Source organism: Meriones unguiculatus, chromosome 1 (assembly GCF_030254825.1).
Source record: "Meriones unguiculatus strain TT.TT164.6M chromosome 1, Bangor_MerUng_6.1, whole genome shotgun sequence".
NCBI classification, from domain to species: domain Eukaryota; kingdom Metazoa; phylum Chordata; class Mammalia; order Rodentia; family Muridae; genus Meriones; species Meriones unguiculatus.
In genome coordinates this window covers 128800782-128821296 of record NC_083349.1, presented here as the reverse complement: position 1 = coordinate 128821296, position 20515 = coordinate 128800782, and the positions used below count along the sequence as shown (strand labels likewise).

Here is a 20515-nt window from a genome sequence, read left to right as displayed (position 1 = left end):
ACCAACTAGGACACGGAGCTACCATGGTCTACGTCTGTGCAGGGGATCTAGGTTATCTCCATGAATGGTCTTTGGTTGGAGTATCAGACTCAGAGAAGACCCCTGGGCCCAGATTTTTTCCCTCTCTCCTTGTGGAGCTCGTGTTCCCTCCAGGTCTTTCTATCTGCCCCTGTCCTTCATAAGATTCCCTGAACTCTGCCCAAAGTTTGGCTATGAGTCTCAGCATCTGTTTTGATACCCTGCTGGGCAGAATTTTTCAGAGGCCCTCTGTGATAGGCTCCCGTTTTTTATGACTATGCATGCAACATGATTTGTGTCTCTCTTAATACATATGTTTTCTTTTCTGCATCAAGGATTTAGGACCTTTCATGGATTGTTTTAGTACACGTACTCTCGCACACACACAGCAGTCTGATTTAATTATACATCCCCAATAAAGCATCTGCCTAAAACTCAGTATTAGAGATAGAAATAGGTAATAGGATACTTAAAATGCATTTTATCATTTTCTCTTACTTTCAGGAAGAATGGTGATGAAAATATGGTGCAGGAGACTGAGGAAGAATCTGATCTATAGGCATTTTGTTTGTGGAGGTTACAAAGAGTAAAGAAATCACACAAAATGGCATGGAGTCTTAAGACATTTTCCTTAAAAAATAAGAGGAAATAGATGCATGTAGGGACGCAAAATGAGACAAAACTGGATCCGAATTTATCTAGTTGGGCATTAAAAATAGAATTGTAGAAAAACCTTTGATCAAATATTCATGTTCCTTCAATGTTGTTTTTTTTTTTTTTTAATCTAGTAGTCCTTTATCTTAGACTTTGGGATAAAATATTTAAATGAAGGAGTTTCTGATTCTTATTTCTTTGCTGATGGGTCTGTCCTGTGTCTATTTCATAAGTGAAACTCACTTAAAACATAAATGGAGTTAAACATTGGTCCCCTTATACTCTTTAACTAATTTGTGTTCTATATGATAGGTATTGATAGATTTTTACACATTTCAGTCTCGTCTTATCACTTATTGTTTTATACCTTTTCTAAATCATAATATTGTTAAGAAGGACTTGATGGAGATATCTCTATCACCACCATTTTGAACAGTATATCTATTTAAAAGCTTCCTTAATTTCAGGAATCCTTTTTGATCATTCCATTTCTGATTTGTGCCAAACGTTAAAAGAAAAGAAAAAGGCCCCAAGAAAAATGGGTGTTTTAGCAGGTAAAAAAAAAAAAAAAAAAATTTGGTGAATGTTGTATTAGCGTTGGCTCACGGTCTGTTTACAAAGGACAATCACCGATGACGAGAAACTTTTTCTCGCTGAGCGGACTCACATCTGGAAATACTGCCGTACCTCACTGGGAAATGCTGCCGGTTCATCATCTTGAAACACGGCCCGCAGTACCCACCCAGGAAACACAGCCTGTACATCTACCGGATACACTGCCTGTTCCTCGGCCGGACATTCTACCTGTCCTCAGCCGGAAACACTGCCGCCTCGCCTTGGCTGGAAATGCAGCCTGTTTCTCGGCCGGATATACTACCTGTACCTCTACTGGATATATTCCCTTTTCCTACCGGAAACACAGCCTGGATTCATCCAGCTGAAAACACGGCTCATCAGCCAGAAACATGGCCTGTCTCAGCGCGGAACACTTGGTGCACTCCACTGGGAATCACTTCCTGAACCTCCCTCCGGTGTGTAAAACGGCAGCTGTTGGGTGACGTGGTCTTAGCTGTGAGGGTTCCTGGGAGGCCGGAGAACAAAGGGACCAGGGTGATGATACTGGTGCCTGGCCTACACCTCTTCCTCCTCATCTGACTTCTACTCTCCCAGCTCATTGGAAACGTATTTAGAAAACTTAAAATTTACTAAAAAAAATTTTTTAACCCAGAATTCCTTCAGATATAAAAGTGTTGAAATTCTGGTGTAATTATTAAGTAGTTAAAAATTGATACATTTTGCTTCAAATTTCATATGGCATTGGCCATTTCTTTTTGTCACTTTAGATTTTAAAGGTAGTTCTTACTGTGTGGTATTAGAATATGAATGTTACATTATGAACTATTTTCTTTCAGATTTTTTTTTGCTAATATAACTTTGACAATATTCACTCGTGTACATAAACTGTTTCTTCACTGATTATTTCTTACATTTATATTTAGTAGTTAAGAGAAAATAAGTCCCTTTTATTTTTACTTTTTTTTTTTATTTTTGTGGTGCTAGATCGAACTTAGAGTACTATACATCCTAGGCAGTAACTAACTAGAATCATACCTTACAGTGAATCCCTTACCGGTGAATTCTAGGCAGACAGTCTACCACAGATCCATGCCTGTAGGTGACCTGGCCTTTATATGTTACTCATCTGTTAAAATATAGAGTCTTGAATTACCAGCTCACTTTTCACCAATTCACTCTATTTACTTTTTGGTGAAGCGATAAAATAGTACACCAAGAGATAGGCTGTTGTTTGAGAGCAGTTTTAGGCAGGACAGTGCTTCACCAATGGGTGAGGCCCTAGGCTTTGCCTTGAAAGGTCAGGTGACATGTGGAATATGTGGAGTAGAAGTACTACAAGGTTCTACATTTGGCAGCAGAGGCCAGCATTTGAGTAGGTATTGCAGAATATTTAACACTTTCATGTTAGAATTCAGGATGAGATGAGATCGTTCTAAGAAAAAATAGCTTTTCAGAGTCTAAGCAGAAGGTGGGAAAGCTGTGATCACCATTGGAGATGGGAACGTTTAGGACCTTAGGGCTTGTCAACCTGCCATTCACCTTATGGCAAGGAGCTGGCAAGAGCCTTGGAAAGACTAGCATCAAATCAGAGGGATGAGCAGGGGCATGTGGCCATCGGGGATGGCATTCAGGACCATGGGTCCGTGAGCAGAGTACAGAACTCTTCCTTACTCAGAGAGCTTCTCAACTGTCAAGTTCCAGCTGGACAATTTATCAAATGATTTTTAATTTTTACTTTTTTAAAAAATCTTGACCACTTATGTTACTTCAGGTTTAAGGTTTAATTTTTTTTTCTCATCCAATGAGCCATGGAGAATACTGAGGTGCCAGGTTGACCCCTGTCCTCTAGGAGTCCACACCTGTTGCCCCAGTTTAGCCAACAGGGATGAAGAACATATACGAATCAGGGGAAGATGATTATGATCAGCATTCTCCCTAGAGGCCATATGCTGCCTAGGACAGCCTAAGCTGGAGTGGAGCTCCTAGGTGTTTTATGAGTAGCTGGAGGGGACTTGTTTCTATTTAGAGCCTCCTTCCCCATGCACCATCCAGAGGCACATAAGGAAGATTGCCTGCACATCTAGTGACAGTCCCCTCTCCTGCTTATTTGGTACTGGATACATCTTTCTACTGCATCAACCTGGAGGGACCCTTGGGTCACAAAGCTGAGGAAACAATTAGGAGAGAGTAGACCTTAGTTCTGGACATCAGGATGGAGATAATATTTGCAGTTACTGTACATCTTATTTGTCTCAATGGCCAAGGAGTTTCTCAAGAAACCCAAGCTCAGCCCTTGGTATGAGGAGGTAGATGTGCACTTTCACTCCAGCTGTCAGCTGCACCCGTATCTTCAGAGTCGCCATCATGAAGGGCTGTGCATGGGACTCTATGTACCTTTCAGAGATGGCCAAAGCAGGCAGAAGGAAATGAGTAAATTCTGCCAGTTACAAACCTTGTTGCTAGTTTCCTTCATTTCCTTTGGCTAAGGACTCTCCTTTCTTAAAAAGCCTTGGGAGTTTTGGGGGGAATCCTTGCTACCAAGGATTAGTGGGTTTGAAGGTGAGGAAGAAGCCCTACAGTTTGTTTAGTTTTCAGTCCTGTCTACAAAATGAACGTGACAGCAAATAGCAATCTGAGAGGCAGACAGCTGCTCTTCTAGGTTCTCATCAACACATAAAAATATGAAGCGTGACAGAGGGAATATCTTGGAATAGAGGGATTATAACTATTTTATTGTCTTACTTTTGTTTAAATATTTTAAATTTTCTATAAATATTTTAACTTTTTACCAAAGGATAAAAGAAGTTTTAATTAATTGTAAAACATCATGAAATACTGAATAAGAACCAAGAAGACATTCCTATCTCTTGTCTCGTGATTTTCTCCAGATCAGGTATTTGAGAGAAGTACCTTTAGCAGAAGCCAAATGCTGTGTTTATGGGAAATTATTCATCATTACTCTTTAGAGACAGGCTAAGTGTTTAAGAGCTGGCACTGAGAATTGGCTGTGGTGTGGCATCCTCCTAACTGGGCATATTCAGATGTGAACATTAGGGTGATAGTTAGCATTTGTATACAGGGACGAAGACATTGTCATGAGACTAAGTAAGAAAGAAGCACATTGCCTGTCACAGATTTCATGAGATGTGTGTGAACTCTGTGAGGAAGGTAGATGCTTTCCTCTACTGATAATCATCTTCCCAGTTTTGGAAAATGAAGGTTTAATCCTGCTCCTCGGGATTTTCCGCTTTAACACGCAGTACTAAGTGACATCAGGTAGGTCATGAGCCCCTGCACTCTGACTGTCTTGCCTGTCAAATGGCAGTGATGCCACCTACTTCCGCCCACGGCTTAAGGTGTATGAGGATAAGGAGTGATGACAGCTTTGATGGCTCTTCATACATAAAACTTCCAAGCATGGGTAATATGGCATTGATCATTCTTGCATTTCAGAGAGCAGTGCCACCCATGAGAAGGTGCTGTACCTTGTTCCAAACTGGGATGAAATTATATTGGGCTATTAACATTATTAATTTTTAAAATTTCTCTTTTATTTGGCATTCATAGAATTATGAATTATCAGAGATACAGATCACATAACTATATTCAGTTCTCTCACTTCAGAAGTGAGAGTCACTGAAGACTTGGGAGTTACACTGACTTCCAGGCTTCTACAGAATCTTTGATGACAGAGGGCACATGCCCCAGTTTTTAATCTGGCATGCCTTCCCTCTGCCTAGAACACATCTACCCTGTGTAGTGTCCCCATCACTCTCCCTGCTCTGTGTCGGGAATGGATGCTGATGGCAATCCATGGATGATACACTTCTTATTGAGTACCTGAGGACTCGGTCTGAGGCTTGGTTGGATTTAGACACGTCACAGCTCTGGTGTTTCTCTTGGGCCTTTGCCAGTTTTTCTGCAGCAGCAATAGGGCATCCCGAGAGGCTGCAATGACAGAAAGAATGGTCTCAAATGGCTTGCCACACATCGATACACCCACCATGTTCTGTTCTTCAGCCAGCCAAGACCCTGAGGGAGATGGAGCTAGGGGAGTTTCCCAGCCTGCCCAGTGCCGTGTATTTCCTGGGCTCTGGCACACAGCTCTTAAGGCAGCACCAGGCCCGTCCAATGAGCATGTCAGATTCCAGGAATCAAATGTAACACAAGCTGGTTAAAGTTTCAGGCAGAAATTCTTGAGTGTTGGCCATTTCTGGAGTCCAGGCAGTAGCAGCTAGGGAAGGAGATGTGACAAACTCAAGAGTGGCAGTTAGCTGGCTATACCAGAAGGTGGCACTCTGAGCTGATGCCACAGAGCTATCTACCTGCCAAGTTTCAGAGATCCTGACCTCAGCTCACCAAAGGAAGGAAGAAGGAGGGAGGAACACCTTTAGGACTGCACTCAAATGTGTTTAGTGACTAGTTCAAGTAGGTCGGTACGGCCAAGGAAGCAGTGAGGCTTGTTTGAGCTGCTTCCTCAGAAAGTCATGGTGTCTGCATGCCTGCTGCCTCCATGTGTTCTAGATATGTGTGGGTATCCATCCATGTGCACACATGTACTGGTGGCAGAAAAAGGAACTGACACTGAAGGATCATTGCACAGCACTCAGCAGGGATCTCCTGTATCTTGTCAGCTCCTGCAGATTCAGTGGCAGAGAACCTCCTCAGGGCACAGAGCTGTGATCTGTTTTATTATAAACTTAACACCAGTAACCAAGCTGCTCATTGTGACTCACCAGCCAGACAGTAAGAGAAATTTTAGTTTCCTTCCTCTGTTTTAAGAAGAAACCTAGGCCACAGCAAGATAAAGCTGAGCAGAACCGCATCCTGCTACTGTAAAAGAAGTGATCTGATATCATCTGGGCTTTCAGAGGATCTAAGCATGTCTTACAGTGTCAGAAGAGGATGGGGAAAAAAGCTGGAATGCCATCAGGAGTGCGATTCTGACAGTGTATATTTTCAGCAGTAGTCCAGGTAAAGCCATTGACCCGGACTAGTGTTACCACTGCTCTACCCCTTCCAGATGCTTTTGGACATTTGCTCATTTTAATGCTGTCCATGCTGATGGCCAGGGGATTCATCAAATTCAAGAGCAGCCAAGTTAGTCATCTGGCTTAGCACTGCTGGGTTCTAGTTCATTGTTGTAAGTGGAAGACAGCCTCTTCTATGTGAGAAGGTGATAGAACCTTGTTGGGTCCCTTCTGGTCAGTTTCATTGTAAGTGGCTGTGTTTTCCATCTTAGATGCTGTACCAAGAAGGGTAATTTGTGAGGAAACACTGCTCTATTATACTAAGGTAGGGAACACAGCTGAAGAAATTAAATCTTCTAAAAGGGGCAACCAGGCCTTTGACATTCCTGTACATGGTGTGATGGGCTCTTTAGAAGCAATGTGTGAAGTCAACCAGTATCCTTGGGAAAGGAGGGGATGCATAGCAGTAAAGAGCTCCCATGGGGCATAGTTGTGGATGGCTCCCCTTAACATAGACCCCAGCAGAGTGTGGCTTACCTTCTGTGCGAGTTCCTGTTGCTATTCACATGCCCTCGCCCTGTGCAGCCTGGAGTGGGACACTTGAGAACATTTTCATGCATGGCAAGAACTTGACAAAGGAGAGGCAAAGAAAATAGCCCAGCGTTAAAAGAGAGAAATGATGAGAGTACGATATGCAGTTGTTTTAACAGGATAGATTAGTTTATGACAAACGGTCCTACAAACGTCTGTGATGTGCATGACCAGGGAATACATGTGGGAGGAGAAAGAAGGTTGTCTGACTGTATTCAGGCATGCAAAGCAGGGTGCGCCGGCAGGGAGCCATGGGGGTCAGGGAGCGCCAGAACTGAATAGTCCCATGTGGGACGGAAGCGAGGGCCACCCTAGTGTATCCCATAGATAAGCACTGGATGCTGATCAGCCATGTAACAGCACATAGCCTGGGCATTTAAAAAAAAAAAAAAAACATGCCTGTGCTTTGGAAACACATGGGATTATGAATGTCTGATGTGAATGAGCAGATCTTTAAACCTTTTTTTTTTTTTTATAAACCACATTTACATAGGAAACTAGCGTCTTTGTGCTTTCAGTAGAATGAGCAGGAATAGTAAGAGCTCTGCATTTTCACCACGTGAAAGTAACAAATGGGAAGATAACAGGCCCCCAGAGCATGAGGACACTGCCTGCTGGCATCCAGGGAGACTGGTCCTTATTGACAGCTCCGTCCTTTGTCAGCTGAGACTTGTGGGGTTAGGAGTCTGGGGAAGTCAAGACAACTGACTTCAAAAGGTACCTGCTGGCCACATGCTTTGTCTCTCTGAGCTAGATGTCTGCAAACCCCAGTCCTAACTGCCTGCAAAGCCTGCCTGGGGTCCTATGAGGTCTGCTCAGAGCCACGTTTGCCCACACCTATCACTATTCCCCATGACTCTCCTCCTGTGGAGCAGTTGCTGTCTTGCTGGGCCATGTGTACAGTACCCGCGTGCCCCCTCCCTGCTGTACCTGTCCGCGTTTGCTGTTTTCACTATTGGCGAGTTCTTGAAAAGCAGCCCATTGCAGTTTTGTTCTTAAGCTATCGTAGCTCCTGTCTTTAGAGATGGCCAGTGCTCAGTAAATATGAGTCAAAGTGGAAATATCAGCATTTAGCTCATTTCCTGTGGGGGCCTGGAGGGGGCCTAGGAGATCCCCTTTCTGAGGAATCCCTAGCTCAGAGGAGGATATGCCCTTCTCTTTGAAGTTTATCTGTCTTTCCACTAGCCTATTGCTCTGCTAGAATGGCACATATTTCTTTTTACCTTAACACATGCCTTTCTTTCTCTTTATGCTAAATATTTCTATTATAGAGTCTTTCCCGGAGAGAGCAAACACCTTTCAGGCTTGGCTGTGTGAGAGTTCAGGTGGCTGTGTCTGTAGCCTGCTAAGTGGAGACACAGAAGCTTTGTTCAGCCCACACCTGTAGTAGCATCTTCTTCAGTCTGCAGGCTGCCTCTATGGACTCTGTCTCAAACCATCTCTCCACTTGAGTTTGTGGTGCTACCCCTCACTACTTTTTCCTAATCTTTCTCTGAAGCATCTACAGAAGGCTTTCAAACAGGAGGCCCAGTGACCTCTAATCCTTCCTCCCAGGCTCTTTTCAAACCTCAGCCATGGGTTTCCTATCTAGGTCTCTTGAAGAATGCCATTTTACCTGATTTGCTGTCCCTGCATTTCCTCTTTTACCTTACCTTTCCACACAGGCCGATGTGTAGGATCCTTTCCTTCACTCTTACTTCATGCTTTTCCCTGGAAACTCATTCTATTTTCACTAGTGCTCAAACAGTGCCACCCAGCGTGCCACCCAGTACACCTACTCCTGACACCCTCCCACATGACCCTGCATGCTTTATATCTGTATAGTGTGGTGGTGACAGAAACTGTCTGGCTCAGTGGGGGGGGTCTCCTGAGCAGAAATGCCCTCTGCCATCCAGCTAGTGAGTCACAGCAGCAGCTCCTCCACTGAATTCATCTGGGTGGAAATGGACAGGGAAGCCAATCCAGAAAGCAAACACTGCGTCTGTGGAGTGCTTTTTGTATTGACTATTTACCTTTACACTTTGCATCGTTATAGAGAACTCCTCAAGAGAAAGTAGTTAGAGTTCCTTCGCGCCCCTATGTCGTGTGCATCCTTTGTGAGATAGGGTCTCATGTAGACCAGGCTGGTGTCAAACTCAGCCCTCCTGTTTCTACTTCTTAAATTCTGGGATTGCAGGAGTGTACCATGGCTGTCTTTAGAAATGCTTTTCTGCAGACAGTGAGTTTGTGAGACCAGGTCAGACCTGAGCCTCACTTACTACCTCTTGAGATGAGTCCACATATGGCCAACCAGGGCAAACCTATTCAGTTTCCAGCTCAAAAGAGCATAACCCATACTTGAACCACATCTAGACACTTCCTATGAAAATACAGAGTCAAGGAGAATTCTTATCCATTGAAAAGGATTGATCTTGGAGGCAAAAACCTATGCCCTGGAAAAAAAAATCCCATAAACTCTTCCTCCTAAAACATTAACTCTCAGCCTTGGTGCCTTCTTTTGTACTGAGAACCTGCAACATGCCAGATGCCCAGAATCAGGTTAGAACTGAAATGGCAACACCAGGCCAGGCATTCAGATTGATGATTTGGGAATTGGCATGGATTTACAGCTGAGTTCAGACCCATCTAACACCTGCTCAGATAAACTTTAAAGTATTGAGCCACCTATTGCCAGCCAGTGTGTTTTCCTTGAGAGAGAAAGAAGATGGAGTCAGATTGCCATGGTCTTCATCTGGTAAATAGGCCAGTGCTTCCTGAGGGGTTTATGGCATTGAATGGGTCAGTGCTTGCATTGGCCAGCCAAGCACCCACCACAGTGCTCACATGTGGAAGCCGCTGTCGTCAACCATGCGTCTCCCTGTCATGTAACACACGGGATTGTAGACACACCTGGATTTGTGTATTTTTGTAGCTTTTCCTAATTGTTCTCAAGACAGTTGCAGGAAACAGAAGCATGTCATTTTAGTAGGTGTTGAGAACCTGCAGCCATAATAGCATCTGGACATACTTCACCAGAGAATACTTCAGTTTCCCTGTTTCTAATGTTACACTAATTCAAGAGCTGCCTGGCTGCTGACAGGTTTGCTTCTCAAGGACTTCAAGGGTGCCCTTGGTAACAGAATGTCCCTGAAAATGCCCCACCATGAGCCACCGTCCCCATGGGAAGCCAGGGGAGGACACTGCATGCTATAGTTTCATACTAGGCATCCATCACCTCACTCATCCCAGAAACTGAGTCTGTGCCTCGGACGATTGATTCTCATTGATTTTACACAGCTGGCAGATTTCTTGCCAAGAAAAAAGGAAACAAAAAGGATATATATCATTTTAGATCTAAAAGAAACACTGTCTCCACAGATTCATTTCGTAGCCTTGGAACCTACCTACTAAAAAGAATGTGTAAAAGAAACCCCACCAGATCCAAACCCGTTCATTTGACATCTTTAGTGTGCAAATGCCTGGAGTCCTGTGATCCGAAACAGACTATGGTGAATGCAACAAAGTTGTTCTAATGCTGATTGGGCAATGCAGTGGTTCAGAAATTTGGACAGGAATCCCAACGCCTCTTTTTCCTGGGATTTCTAGGTCAGTGCAGATGGGTTATTTTATAGGCTGGCTAGTTCAGTTCTGTAATGTGTGAGAACAAGTGGAGAAATGACCTGCCTGGGATAACAGAGTAAGTAGAACTGAGGTTAGGACCAGAGCCCAGGTGGGCCTGGGAGCCTGTTCCAGAGAGTCAGCTTCAGGGTGAGCCACTCTTGGGAGCTGGTACCCAGAATATCCAGAGGATGTCGGGGAAGCTTCCTGAGGTGCCCTCCAGGCTGAGGAAGTCTGGTCAGTGACAGCTGTACTGAGGTGCCATGAAGATGAGGTTGGGGAGGGGATGATTGACAGAGCCAGAGTGCTTGCACGCCCCTGGGAGCGGCGAGACACGACTTACTTTCTGGAGGGACCCTATCTTTGTGCGGGCATCCAGACAGACTGCGGTGATGCGGGTAAAGCCCGGTTACGTGGCCGGTTCCATCACACCCGGGGGTTGGACACTTGCTCTCTCTCTTTTCTGTTCTCGAGGGATCTAAAAGCGACAACAGGTGTCAAGAAAATGAACGTTTACCAACTGCAGACTCATGCGGTTATCCAGCAACCCGAAGAGACCTTTGCTAAACAGAGAAATTAGGCAGGTGTCAGGGACAGGCTGGGACAGCAGGCTGTTGCTTCGTAGCTTTTTGGGTGTAGGTGATACTTTCAACCTATACAGTGTAATCAGGAATCATAAAGTATTTCATTTTTTATCCAAGGGGGGGGAAGCACCTATTTCTAATCTTAATTCTTGATTAATTGGTTTCCCGTGTGTTACATGATAAGCTGTGTTGCTCAAAGAAATCAATGTAAATAGTGATGAGACAGTGACCTTCTTAGAGAACAAAATTGCATATTGTTTTCATTCAGCAATTTCTCCATACAATTCAACCAGAGTGAGGTGCTGCTCAATGCCCTTATTCCCTCTTTTGAGTGCTCTGGTCTCATCTGCCATAAGCTGCAGAATTTTCCTGCAGACTTTTCTCTCTGCGGTTAGGCAACGCTATTTCTTAGCATAGCAATTCAGAACATTTTTGGAAAATCAACTGAACTCTCAGAAGGCACTGTAAGCAAATGACGGAAAGGGTGGCGATCCCACCTGTGGCAGGGTCATGGGCAATCAAAAAACGCTTCAGAAGCCGCTGGAGCAACCATTTGTTTTGATTTCTTCGTCTGTACTTGGAACCAGAGGAAGGCTCGTGTAAGGTTGTGCATGCATACACAAAGTAGGAGGTCGGGCTGATCGAGAACGCTGCCAGCTTCTCTGCAGCGCCAGCCAAGAGCCAATCAGAGCAGACGTTTGGTCCAGAATTGAATGCTGGATGCCAGAGATGTAACGATATCCCAATAGAGTCTTTCTACACCCACATCAACCACAGTTCACCCTCATGCATTACAACAATTCTAGACAGTATTTCTGAGGCCAGCTCAGGCTGAATTCTAAGTCTTAGCTTGTGACACATTTCTGGAACACGTATTTGAAAACCAGTTGCTAGATCACCAATACTGGCTGTTACACTTTGGTCCAGTGGGTGCTAGAGTTAAGTTCCCTTTAGGGTTTAGTTTTTTTATGTGAATATCTCATCAGTTAGGTCAATCATACTTGTTAGAACGTGCATGCTTTACTTTTGGTTAAGAATTCATGTATATAAAAAATATCTTGAGTTTGAATTTTATTCATTTTTGTCTTTTAAGACAGAATTTCACCCTGTAATCCAAATTGGCCTGGATCTCAACTATTTAACTCAGGTTGGCTTTAAACACATGGAAATACTCCTGTCTCAGTCGCTTGAGTGCTGGGCTTACAGGCGTGAACCACTATACCTGGCTTGATTTTGGATATATATATTAACTCTTACAGACTTACTTGTGTCATTTACAACAATGTGAAAGACAGATGACTCTCAGGATCTTATAAATGCTGCTACATCGATGGGAAGGACGTCACTGTTTCTTTTCTGCTAACATGTCATCTACATAATGTTCCTGTCTGGTGCTAGAATCTCTACAGCCAGCACTGGTGTGGAACAAGGCATTTCCTGGGTATTTGCCAGCTGCTGTCCTGCCCCTCACTTGCCTCATGGCCTCTGCCAACAAACCCAAGAATAAGTCCTGGCATTTTGTGTTTTAAAACCTTATAAATACAAAGCAAAGCTTATAATTTTGTTGCCCTTTGAGTAATTTCATTATACTGATAAAAGTTAAGAAAGTAAAAAGGTTTATGTCATTATAAAATAGAATCACACAGTAACAGTTTCAAAGGACAATTGTTAAGTTAAAATAATAAATTTATGAGACTTTTAACTAGATACAAATGACTTGTACAGGATTAAGAAAACAATTTACAACTGATATTATTAACTTTAATCATAAAGTAACTGCTTTATCAGGAGGACCCAGTTATTTCTCAAAAATAACATGATTTCACAGATTTTGAAACAGTTTAGAAATTAAATGGTTTTTGTATGTTAAAAAACGGCTCAAAACGCTCAGGGCATGCCGATTAGCAGAGCACTGTCCCCTCTTGATGCAGGCTGAGATGGGGCCTGCCGTTTCCTTCACCATCACTCTCCCTTGATTCCATGGTTCTTGCAATCCCAATTCAGTTTTCAAACAGGCAGGAAAAAAAAAATGAAGCAAAGAAAAGGACAAGCCAACCTAACTACAAACCTTGCAATAATCTAACAGGAAAAAAAATGTGATGAATTCAGCTTATTTTCCTTCTGTCCTTGGGGGAGGGGCAGGGAGTTGTGTGAAAGACAAAGGAGTTCCTTTCATAGTAACTTAATATTTTGAGACATCACACATTAGTACGTTAACGAAGTATTTTCAGTTAGGATGTATGGAATGAGAATAGGTACATGTGTTATCTTTACAGAAGGAACAGAGAAGCCACAACACAGCACACTGACGGGCTGCTTCAGGCATGTTGGTGAAATATCGTCCTGTAACTTCGTTTTTAAAGCTGGCTTTAATCTCTTTGCTCTTTTTTTTTTTTTTTTTTTGGTATGTGTGTGAGCACACTAGTGTTTGTGATACATGTGTGCATCTGTGTGTGTGTGTTTGCGTGGCTTCATCTATTTGGTTCCGAATATAGATATAGTCAGGTAAACATGGAAAACAGCAATAACTTTGGTCAGAAGTAAACCTGTGACCAGTGCCTTCTATCTTATGAGAAAATTCAGGCTTGCAACCTTTCTCTTTGCATGACAAAACACACCTTAGCATTCCCTGCCCCCTCCTCCTGTAGGGGGAGCAATCAGGAAAATTTCCATGTTTTTGCATGAAAGTAAAGCAAAATAACAAAGCAGAAAGTGCCTTGTGTTTGGAGGACCACGGGAGCCAGAGAAGCCACCGGGATGCAAACTGTGATGCCTAGTTTGCCTTCCGTCACAGTCACTCACTTTCATTCTCAAGGCCAGAGCTCTGTCGTGGAAACTACTAAGAAGAATTCTAAAACATGAGCCTAACGTGTATCAGAACAACAGCAGTTCTATGGGAAGACATAGATTTCTTTCTAAAATCTTTTGTATTTTATCATTCTCAAAAATCCTACTCAAAATCTCTAACTAATCAGGTCATCATGCCTTATTCAAAGGCTAGCTCCATCATTGAAAACACATGTGCCGTATTTAATAGTGTTTCAAGGAAAGCCTGCAGCTCCATGACACCAGTATCTATCTGCCGTCCTTGTCTGTATTCAACTGGTGGTCTGTGCTTGCCCTTGTAGTGAATAGGGCCCACCAGCTAGAACCACTAACTTTCAGAGCTCTGGCTAAGGCTCCTGCCTGCTTGGACTGGGTCATAGTAATGTCCACCTGGCCTTGGAGCTCTGAGCACACATTGAGAGGAGGGAACACACCTGTGTGATGGGAGGGAAGATGCAGTTTTTCTGATTGTTCTGAGTTTGTGCAGCAACTGATTTTCAAACTAAATTCCCAAATCTCATGATCCATAGTGAGGAAACCGAGTACACATAATATACGTTATAAAATGAAAAGCAGAAAAAGGAACATTTTTTTGGTGATAATACTGAAAAGATTTAAGAAACCATCAGTTTCATTTTTGAGCTAGTTTCTTTCTTCATCCTGAGTCTTGTGAGGAATCAACCATACCAAAGTGCTTGCTACATGAAGCCGAATGAATCAAGATCTGTCCTACTTGCAGATGGGTACAGATGCTACCACGAACAAGAAGTCATTCTGTTGGGTTAGCTAAGTTAAATGTATAGATAGATACAAATATGTGCTCACATATTTCATGAAAAATTCAGTTAAATTATCATATTGGATAGTTTTGAGATTTTTAAAAATAATACACAGTATTTGAAAAAAGAGACAGAATTGTTTCCACAATGCAATGGAGCTAGTAAGGGGGATGGCTATCCTAGAGTAATTGCTATTGGTTTCAGCTGTGGCTACTTCGTGTCTTGCATGGCAAGTGGTTTCCTTCGCTAACTTTCATAGATAATTAATGTGCAGTCACTGCCCTTATCTCACACCATCGGTCATCTTGTTGCTGTTCAATTCCTTTTGGGTATTTTCTATGGGGCCAGTTTCATCAATAACTGTCACTGGGTGATAATTTTACAAATCATGAAGCCACCTACTCAATCCAATTTATGAATAAGGTGCCTCATTTCTGATTGACTGATTGTTACCTAAACCCTTGCCATTGGTGAGCACAGATCATGGTTTCTTTGTAACAGCATGGCTTGGCCCTATTGGTCTCTGTCACAGCTATGTCTATGAGCTAGTCCTGTCTTCTCCATGAATGCTTGTTCCCACTTTGATCTCCTCCATCTTCTCTACTGACAGCAATTTAGTTGTATTATGTATTTCTCAGACAAATATTTTATTTGTTCCATAGACAAATTATCATATGACACAGTTCTAGAATAAACTCTAAAAATGTGCAATGGACATAAAATTAATAATGATTTATAGTCTAACAGACTGTTATCAACATCTCTCACTTAGCTCACGTTTGCCTGAAGCAACTTACGTTAGGTAGAAATATTACCTTTACCATAGTATGGCTTTTTGACATGGCTGTCACTGGATTTGGATTTTCTGTCTTCCCCAGCCAGCTGTCTTGGAGACTGGTCCTCATAGGATCTCAGGTTATCCCTTCTCCCAGCGTCCATGGCCATCTTCTCCCGCATGGCCTTGGCTCTCTCTGTCTCCAAGGCAATGGCTTTCTCTAGCAGAGTCAGGTTGCCCTTGGTCATATCAAACACCTCCTCAGACCTGTCTGAGTTCACTGAGGTGGTGTCATCATCCCTCTCATGACACCCATCCTCCTTGGCACAGCTGGAGAACGTTCTAGACCTGGGGCTTAGCTGCTCCTCCAGCCGCATAAGGTTCATCATGTCTGAGTAGCTCCTGTCTGGCGTCCTCCCAGGGAAGTCATCCTCTTGCCGGACGTGTTGGCGCACACTCATGTTGGGTGGCTGACTCCTGTCCTGTGGGTTGGTCTCGCTGAGTTTCCTGGCCAGGTCAAAGCACTGGTTCCTCAGACACTCTAGACTACTTAGACACACTTCCTCATCACTCTCCTCCACCATCTTCTCCATGAGTCCATTGTTCATGGGCTTCCCTAGCATGACATAGTTCATATTTCTGCTGTCTTGCTGTGACATTCCCTCAGCATAACTTCTGTCACTGATGTTTTCTGAGAGCACAACACCATGTCCTTGTGCTAACAGCTTAAGGGAGTCCACTGTTTCTCTAACAACATCACTGTCTAAATCTAGACTCAGTTCGCTCTTCCGACCGAGGTTTTCATTTTTGTCACTATCGTCCTCCAAGCTATTGGAGGTATTGCTGTTCATTTCTGACTCAGTCCTGGCCCGGTATGCTGCATCCTCAGCAATTTTGCCAAGATTTAATAGCGACTTGGCTACCAGTTCATCATAGTTATCATACTCATCATTGTTGTTATCATCCTTTTCTGTGTCCTGCATTATTCGAGTACAACTCATTTGATGGTCTTCTGCAAAGAAATAGAGAAGACAAAAAGGAAAAGAGAAAAGTGGCTAGTCTGTGAAGTTTATTGCTGTAGCACGAGCAGCAGGCTCACAGCAAGTCAACCCCTTCTTGTCATAGAAGAGAACCTCATGAGATATCTGCTGCTAGGTAGGAAATTTAGACCTAAAGAAAACGAACCATGTAAAAGAGCAGTATGCCACTTAAGATATTCACAGAGAGCTATAAACTCTTTTAATTAACTTGAAATTAGCCACTAAACATGATAAACATAATGTAAAATTGTACCTTTTTATTTTTTAATATTCTACTTTACCGCCTGCATTGCCCTTATTCACAGCCGACAGTAGGCCTACCAATTACAACTGTCCTATCACTTGACGTTCTGAAAGTTCTTGAACTTTCCTTTTGCTAACTCTAGAGGTTCTTTGTAACCTCTTTTAAGTGGCTTGCTTTTCATAATACTTAGGTGACATGGAAGACAACCCCGGATCTCTGAAGTCGCATAAGGGGGACATTCTGTCAGGGAGTTCCTTGCCATAAGAACAGTTAATGTGGTGGTGGTGGTGGTGGGGGGCTGGAGAGATAGCTTAGAGGTTAAGAGCACTGGCTGCTCTTTCAAAGGGCCTGAGTTCAATTCCAGCAATTGGTGGCCCACAACTGTCTCTAATGAGATCTCTAGTGCCCTCTTCTGCTGTGCAGGTGTACATGCAGGCAGAAAACTTTATACATAGTAAATAAATCTTAAAACAAAACAAAAAACAGTGGATTGAGAAGTTTGAGTGTGATCACTTCCAGTCAGTGTATTGAGGCCCACAGTGAAGTGACAGGAGCTCTACAGTGACAGGACGAAGGAAGGGGACAAAGGCTTCTTATCCTCTGTCTGAACAAGTTGGGCATGCACTGACCACATGTCACTGGATTGATTAGCTGTGGCACTCTAACATTTAATTTGACCTACCATGGTAATACATTCTCCCATCTCATCAGCTTGGAGAAACGTGAATAAGATGTATTCAACCTCAAAATACTTAGAGAAAGCCTTTTTAAAAGTCCATGTTAAGCATGACGTAAACCCCTCTATTTCATCAGAAACCCATTTGGCTTTCACTCAGAGAGCAGTTGGGATTTGAATCTCTATTCACAACTCTACACAATTGCTGTCATCTGCATTGCGAAACATAGATAATAATAAATGAGTTTTCAAATGCATTCCCCTTTGGTTGGATGGTTAACGGATGCCATTTCACATCTGTCCTTTGTTTCCATGATTCAAATGCCAGGGAACTTTCAGAGTTTGATAATGATTTGGAGGAATGAGGCACATTGACTGGCTGCAAACACCAGCTGACTAAATCTGAGATACTGAACCTCTGGTGCTTTCGTGATGGATTTTATGCAGAAGAGGTTCATGTTAGGAAAAAGAGATTTGGAGCTCAATATAGCAATAGCTGAAAATAACATCCCACCTGGAGTCAACAAATATTTAGGATCTGACCCACTCTCTAAACATCAGCATGTGTTAGTTAAAGGGCATCACTTGCTGTGTGAACCAGATTCTGTCTCTGGACACAAACCTCTTCATTTCACCATGCTCTGCCTGCAGTGTATTATAAGGATGAAATTGTCATCAAAGAGCAGCACAAGGGAAGAAAGCAGAGCTAGCAAACATAATCAGAAGTGTGGCAGGGCTAATCGCGGCTGCGCACCTTGCTCTGGCTGCCAGCTCGGCTTGTGGGAGCTAAGTGCACCTTGTTCTCATGAGCCTTTGGGAATGGGAGTTTATGTTCTCTTGATTTATACAGTTGGTTATGTTCATGGGCTATAACTGGATCATCCTTGGGAACGATGAATCTATTCTGTCCATACCCAGCAACTGTGATGCCTTGGGGATAGTCACCATTATCTATAGAGTATCAACCATGGGATGAATTTGTAAACCATGATTTGGAAGTGGACAGTATGTGACATGAGTTGAAATATTAAAAAAAAAAAAAAACTTAAAACTTTTATTTTATTTGTGTCTCTTTGACTATGTGTAGGTACATGTGCCAGAAGTATATGTTTGAAGGTCTGAGGGCAATTTGTGGGAGTCCTCTCCCCCTCCCCCCGTGGAATTCCAGTTGGTAAAGTGCTTCTGTGCAAGTGTAAGGATCTGAATTTGATCTCCAGAAGCCACACAGAAGCCAAGTGTGGTGGCATATGGCTGTAATCCTGGCACTGAGGAACTGGGGCTCGCTGGCCAGCCAGCCTAGCCTGATTAGAGAGTTCCAGTTCAGCGAGACCCTGTGTTTAAAAATAAGGTGGAAAGTGATAGAGGAAGGGGCCTTCTGCTGTCCTCTGGCTGCCATATGAGCATGCAATGTACATGCACACCTGCGCACACATGTGTGCCCACATGGACACACAAAAGAAAGAGGAAGTTGCTGAATGTAATAACCTGCTCCCCCCCAATCCTGTCTAAACTCTGTTGCTATATGTAACCTTAAAAATGAATTCTGCTCTGGAAATGGATAAGACTGTCATGAGCTTCTACCAGGAAATGTGGCAGGTGTAATGCTGTTGATTCTCCATTTACTCATCTCAGGATTGCTCTCAGGTTGGTTTTGTTTGTTTGTTTTTGGTTTATGCCTGTTCTGCTTTCCACAAGACATGGCTAAGGAATACATCTCACCCCCTCACTGTCAATCTGCGTCACCTTTCCCCAAGAAAATGAAAAGAAAAATGAATAAGTATCCCACAGTATCTCAGTCATGTTGACCTATGAAGCTGAGGAACCATGAGACAGGGTTGGCTCCTTCCCTGTCTGAGTACCAGGAAAGTGCCAGGCTTTCTCCAAAACGTGTAGCAGGCCTGCTTCTCACAGGGAAGTACGTTGGGGAACACTCCATATGCTCTGATGGTCTTGTGAGGCAGATAGGAAATTGGAAGCTATACAACTGGCCCCATCGCTCTTTTGCTGCCAGGTGATTGTGTGAGGACAGTGACCTTTCAGAGTCATAATGAACTCATCTGAAAGGCAGGGATAATTATCTGCTTGGCCCCTCCTGGCAAGTTCCTACAAACCCCGGAGTGAGGCACACAAGACTACATGCATTTCAAATGCCTGGCATGGGTGGTAGTTGTTTTCTCTCCCAGAGCAGATGCCTGGAAAAACTAGCCTATTCAAGGAGGGAATCTGGAAGCAGGCAATAGGGAATGCATCTGAAGACAGAGCGTGCTGCACGATTTGGCCTTTCTTCAAGTTACTAATGCTCAGTGTCATCTGAGGCCTCATGAGTGACAGCAGCAAATGTGGAAATGGCTGAGAAAGTGACATTTAGGGCCAAAATCCTTACAGTTTAATAGAATTCCTCGAGTTACCAGTATTTAACTGTTTCAAGGCCCCCACTAAAGTCAACTCCTAATTATGTGGGCTAGTGGAGAGAAGCAAGCTCCAAGTCATCAGCAAACAGGCTCTAAGCAAGCACTTTTTCTCAAGCCTTGCCCAGAGTGTTATGGTGAGCATTTTAGAATTCCATGCCTGGTTCCCATATTCAGACAGTTTACCAGTTACTTGTCTTTCTGCTGAGGCCAACATTGAGAAGACTCCATCACAGCCATAGGTTTTGGCAAATAGTATAGTTTTTTTTTTTTTTTTTTGTACCAGTCAGGGACTAGAAATGTTGTACAAATATTCCAGCTCACAAAACTTTCAGGAGTCAATATTACTTGTTTCTCTCTGGTGATAAAGTCTCTCTTAAAGACGGGGATCTCAAAGATGATGAACAAAGCATTTTTCAGAAAATAAACGCACATGTTTACGTTTTAACTAAACATTAAGAACATGAATACCAAGGTGTGCAGAGAAGATAGACTAGTGTTCCCTCTGTAGTTCTATGCTTGAGATTTGTCATCTCACAGAGCTCCAGGGCTACACCGAGACCGGGAACTACCTCTCAACCTGCCCAGGCCCAGGTGATCCCTGATGAATTATAGAATTTTCATGTGTGAATGGCAATCAGAGAAGCTTGGGTTGATATACTTCCAAAGGATGGAAACGAGCCTAGAGGTAGAGGTGCTTTTGTGTCTGAGACCAGAACTGCCTGTATGATCACTATACCAGCCTCAGTGTTAACTGCTGCTACACATATGATGATG

General features: G+C 43.2%; 1 protein-coding gene across 23 annotated transcripts in view; it reads right to left on the bottom strand.

Moving 5' to 3' along the window:
• The window catches only part of Myt1l (myelin transcription factor 1 like), a 392362-nt gene that overhangs the window by 80737 nt on the left and 291110 nt on the right, over positions 1–20515 (bottom strand). For 16 of the 23 annotated variants that reach the window (XM_060366542.1, XM_060366574.1, XM_060366552.1 and 13 more), the window contains 4 exons: positions 15411–16382; positions 10750–10884; positions 6756–6846; positions 5089–5196 (listed from right to left, as the gene is read on the bottom strand). In XM_060366542.1, the coding sequence (XP_060222525.1) occupies positions 5089–5196; positions 6756–6846; positions 10750–10884; positions 15411–16382 (1306 nt within the window). The remainder of the gene's footprint in view (positions 1–5088; positions 5197–6755; positions 6847–10749; positions 10885–15410; positions 16383–20515) is intronic. The other 7 variants (XM_060366621.1, XM_060366600.1, XM_060366604.1 and 4 more) reach the window with 3 other exon arrangements.